At 52.8% G+C, this 4,349-nt stretch overlaps 1 protein-coding gene across 2 annotated transcripts in view; it reads left to right on the top strand.

Annotated features, from left to right (window-relative positions):
* The first annotated feature begins 920 nt into the window (after nt 1-920).
* TMEM161A (transmembrane protein 161A) overlaps nt 921-4,349 on the top strand; it is a 14,274-nt gene continuing 10,845 nt past the window's right edge. The window contains exons 1-5 of one of the 2 annotated variants that reach the window (XM_069069949.1): nt 921-1,084; nt 2,811-2,910; nt 3,197-3,277; nt 3,451-3,548; nt 4,049-4,205. In XM_069069949.1, coding sequence (XP_068926050.1) covers nt 2,813-2,910; nt 3,197-3,277; nt 3,451-3,548; nt 4,049-4,205 — 434 coding nt within the window. In that variant the 5' untranslated portion in view covers nt 921-1,084; nt 2,811-2,812. Of the gene's footprint in view, nt 1,085-2,806; nt 2,911-3,196; nt 3,278-3,450; nt 3,549-4,048; nt 4,206-4,349 lie in introns of both variants that reach the window. The other variant, XM_069069872.1, reaches the window with a different exon arrangement.

Raw genomic sequence — 4,349 nt, 5'->3', positions numbered from 1 at the left:
AACTCCTTTACTTTGTATTATGTTACAGATTCTCTTCTGTGTGCTTTTCTCTGATTTTTATTTTGCTACCGGTATCAACTTAGATAAATGGGTTTCTTTACTACTAAGCATGTTCATTGTGAAAAAGTGGTCAAACCTTGAATATAAAGCTTTGTGTGAGTGTGTGTGTGTGTATGTGTGTGTCCTCCTTTCTCCATTAGTGAATATTGATCAGAAATTTAGTTTGAAAGCTACATCCCCCAGACTAAAAACATTCAAGAGAGCAAATAGATAATAATTCTAGCTTCATCCCTCTGGCCCCAACCTCCTTCTCCTCCTCCTGGCAGAAATTTATATCTTCTTTGGAAAAGGAGGGGAGGGAAAAAGAGGCTGGAAATGACTGTCCTGCCCCCCCGTTGGAGACAGGCAATGATACCTCCATGCAACATGTGGGGGGCAGCCCCCTATACTAGTGATCTGTCCAGTCTTCTTACATCTTTCTTCTCTCCACACACTCTATGATCTCTCTACATTGGTCGCCTCGAAGGTCCTTGAATAGAGGTCCCCCGCCCCATCTCCCCTTCTGAACCCACCACTGGCTTGTTTCATCAAGAGTAGAGTGTGGTCGGTCACCGAATTAATCAGAATTCCTAAGCGATTCAAAGTTGATTGTTTTTAACCGTACGACAATCCTTTATTTTTAATAGTAAAATCCATCCACTTTGCAATACTTTAGGTGAATTTTCTTTTTCTAGGGGTGTCCCAGGAGCTCCTGAAGCCCCAAGGTAACTGCTCGTCCACACGTCCTGCTCGGCACTCGGAAAACTACAACTTCCAGCATGCCTAGGAATGCGTGTGGGGAGCGCGGTTTGACCCGCCTTCTCTCCGGGCCGCTTCCTGTCCGGGACCTTTCTCGCTCTCTGATTGGTCCTAGGGGATGCCCGTCGGTGACGAAAATGGTTAGGATTGGTCTGGGAGCCCGGTCTATGGCGCGGAGTCCTCGTTGGAGCCGAAGAGTCATTTAAAGGTCCCGGTGGGCTTCGGGCTCGGTGCTCTTGCAGGGTTCAGTCCGGCCAGCTGAGGGGCGGCCTTCGGCGCCAGGGGGGTGGGGGTGGGGCCCGGGGGCGGGATAAAAACGGGGCCCCTCCCCCCCGGCGGGGGGGTGGGGGGGGGGGGGGAGAGGAGGAAAGACCGCAGGGAGATGATAATAATTAATATTAATTTATAGTCATCCTAACAATTGCTGACATTTACATAGCGCTTTGAGCTGCCCGAGCGCTTAATGCAGTGGGCAGGAGGGCGCCGTCGGGAGGAGGGTGATGATGATTTACAGATGGGGAAACTGAGGCCCCGAGAGGTTAGAGGGACCTTCTTCGGGTCACACACAGCGGCTGGCAGGTGTCAGATCCCAAGTGTCGGAGAATGCTTCCTCCAAACTGCCTCTCAGCGTCTCCCCCCATTTAGAGGGTCCCCGCCAATAGCGGGGGTGTTGGACGCGGAGTCAGGAAGACTGAGTCAGGCCCAAGGAAGGGAGAAACCTCCCGGTAGGACCCCGTGTACTGGTCACTCGGACTCCTACCCCACCCTCCCCATTTCGTTTATGTGTGTTTCATCTATTGTCAGTTACTTTGTTAGAAATTAAACCCACAATGTTATTGTGAAAATTCTCTGAAAGGGTCCTAGGCTAGGGACCTGCAGTCCCCTGGGGCCACACTTTGAGAACTGCTGCCCCAGAGAGCCAACCTCGGTGTTCAAAAGACCAGTTTTGAAGTCCTCCATGCCCTTGGTTGAGTGCTCCTGGGAAAGTCACTTAACCATGCTCAGTTCGTGCTCAGTGAATTCCCAAATACCAATGAAATCACAGGTATGAGAAGGAAGGAAAAAAGGAAGGAAGGTTGGTTGCTGGTAAGAGTGTGAAATGAAAGGATGTATGGAAGAAAGGAAGGCCACAGGGGGCCTCAATGTGAGGGCAGATTTATTTATTAAAATGTATAGAGCATAGGAATGGAGAAAGGGGTTGTAGATTTGGGACCAGAACTTGAAGCTGTGTTCCTTAGTCCATGGTCCCTAAAAAATGCGGTTCTAAACTTTTTTTGTTGTTAACTTCGGTTGAAAAATTTATTTAAAGTGGGGTGAGAAACTAAGGCATCCTGTCGCCTAGATTGAACTGAACTTGGGGTCATCAAAATTGGGGGTGAGAGGGAAGGAGATCAGAAGGAGGCCGGAGATTCCTACTCCTCCCAAGGCTCTGCCACCAAACCCCAGAGACGTCCTCCCTCCAAAGCTGGACTCTTGCTCTAGTCCCAAGAATGCTAGACACCTGTGTTTGATGCTAGGCTAGTGTAGACACAAGTACTATGGGTTTTCAGAGATTAGAGGGCCTGCCTAAGAGGGACTAAGTGGGGTTCATTTGTCCTATTGGCCAAGCTCTACTTAGCTTCAGCTCATTAGGGGTGAGGGGGCGAAGGTGCAGAGTGGGTATTTGGGCAGGACCTTTGGCCCTATTCAGACATCTCAGAAGGTTCCTTACACTTCTGCAGGTCCCAGGCTGGTAGCCTAACGGTGACTTCTTCCCTCCCCTCACACCTCTTTACCCCTCCTGCAGTTGGTGCTGGTGATAGCTCAGATTCCCCCAGGCCTTAATCTGGCCCAGGCTTCCCCTAAGCCCAGAGCCTCTATAAATAGTCTGTCCCAAGGCTGGGACCAAGAGCAGCCTGGGCAGGCTGATCAGGTTTCTTGGGCCCAGGATGATCTGCCCACACAGTCAGCCAGGGTGGCTTTTGTCTCCCTACAAAACGGAGGATTCACATAAGGCTTCTCCCCCCAGGCAGTCATGGGTGTCCAGCTGGTCGTGAGCCTTATCACAGCCAGCCTCATGCATAGGATGGCCCCGCATTTCTCCTTTGCCCGATGGCTACTTTGCAATGGGAGGTAAGCCACCCCCTCCTGCTTCCTTCCCTCCCTCTTCCCTTTCTTTTCTCCCACCTTGCTTCCCTCCCCACTTCCTCCAAGGTCTTCCTCCCAGATCTGACATCCCCTCCAGACCACTAAAGCTTCTGGACCCTGCCTCACTCCCCACTGGGTGCTAAGCCACCCTCCTTCCCCCAGCTAGGCTCTTACTTTGGGTCCGTAGCCTGGGACTCTTTAGGGGGTGGTGCACACTGCCCCACCTCAGTCCACTCATCTTACTGTATCTCCGTCCCCTGGCCCTCTACAGCCTGTTCCGCTACAAACACCCGACAGATGAGGAGCTTCGGGCCTTGGCAGGGAAACCGAAGCCAAAAGGCAAAAAGGAAAGGTGAGCAGCCCTCTTCCCTCTCCTTCCCTCCCTGGCCCACTGCGCTTGCCTGGGGGGTCAGTTGTCCACAGGTCTCAGGAAGCAGTGCGGGACCAAGGGGCCTGTTGGAGTAAGCACTGTGCACTGGGTGGGTGTTGACAAGGGGGCCTGAGCCGTCCTTCCCTCTGGCCCAGGAGGGCCAATGGCCTCAGCGAGGAGAAGCCTCTCTCTGTGCCTCGGGACATCAACCTTCAGCTGGAGACGAGTCCCATCACGGCCATCGATGCTCTTGGTAACCACAGCCCCTGAGGGTGGGAGGGGGCACCCCTTTTTGGATTCCCTTCTGGTCTGTGCAGGCCTCTGCTTTTCCTTCCTCTGTAAAGTGAGGGGGGTGGACTCATAGGGTCATTGAATGACAGAATGGATGAAGAAGCATTTATTGAATGCTTATTATATGTCTGGCACTGGCCTCAGCTCTGGAGTTCCAGATCTAGATCAAGAAGGGGCCTCAGAGACCCTCTAGGCCAACCTCTTTTTTTTCTGCAGTTGGTGAAACAGACCCAGGGAGATGAAGGGACTTATCTAAGACCATGTGTACCTGACTGATAAGCAGGATTTGAGCCCAGCTCCTGGGCCTCCAGGGCCAGGGATCTTAGCCCCTGCCATCCACAGAGTCCGTGGTCTCTCCCTCCCCTCCTTGTTTTTTCCCTGGGCATTGAGGTGGGAAGGAGGAGGGGAGCTTGACTGGCCTCTCTGAGCCTCAGCCGGCTTCCCTCCTGGCTCCTGCCCTAGTACTTCGATACTTTTCTGAGTATCAGTGGTTTGTGGACTTTGCACTCTACGCCTGTGGCGTCTACCTCTTCACTGAGGGCTACTACTGCCTGCTGGATCCTGCCAAGGAGGCCAACATCGGGGCGCTCTGGTGTCTTCTCACCGTTCTCTTCTCTGTGTATCCTATGTGCCTGCTCCCTCCAGCTGGGACTGGGTAGGAAGGAGGTGTCGGTAAAGCCTAAAAGGATAGAACATCAGAGCTGGGAGGGCCCTTCGAACCCAGAATGTCAGGGCTGGGAGGGCCCTTAGAACACAGGGTGTC

This window comes from Petaurus breviceps, unplaced genomic scaffold (assembly GCF_028583685.1).
Source record: "Petaurus breviceps papuanus isolate PSGF00001 unplaced genomic scaffold, PetGlider_PUasm1.0 108, whole genome shotgun sequence".
Lineage (NCBI taxonomy): Eukaryota > Metazoa > Chordata > Mammalia > Diprotodontia > Petauridae > Petaurus > Petaurus breviceps.
Note: the sequence above shows the minus strand (reverse complement) of the source record. Positions and strands in the feature narration are given on the sequence as shown.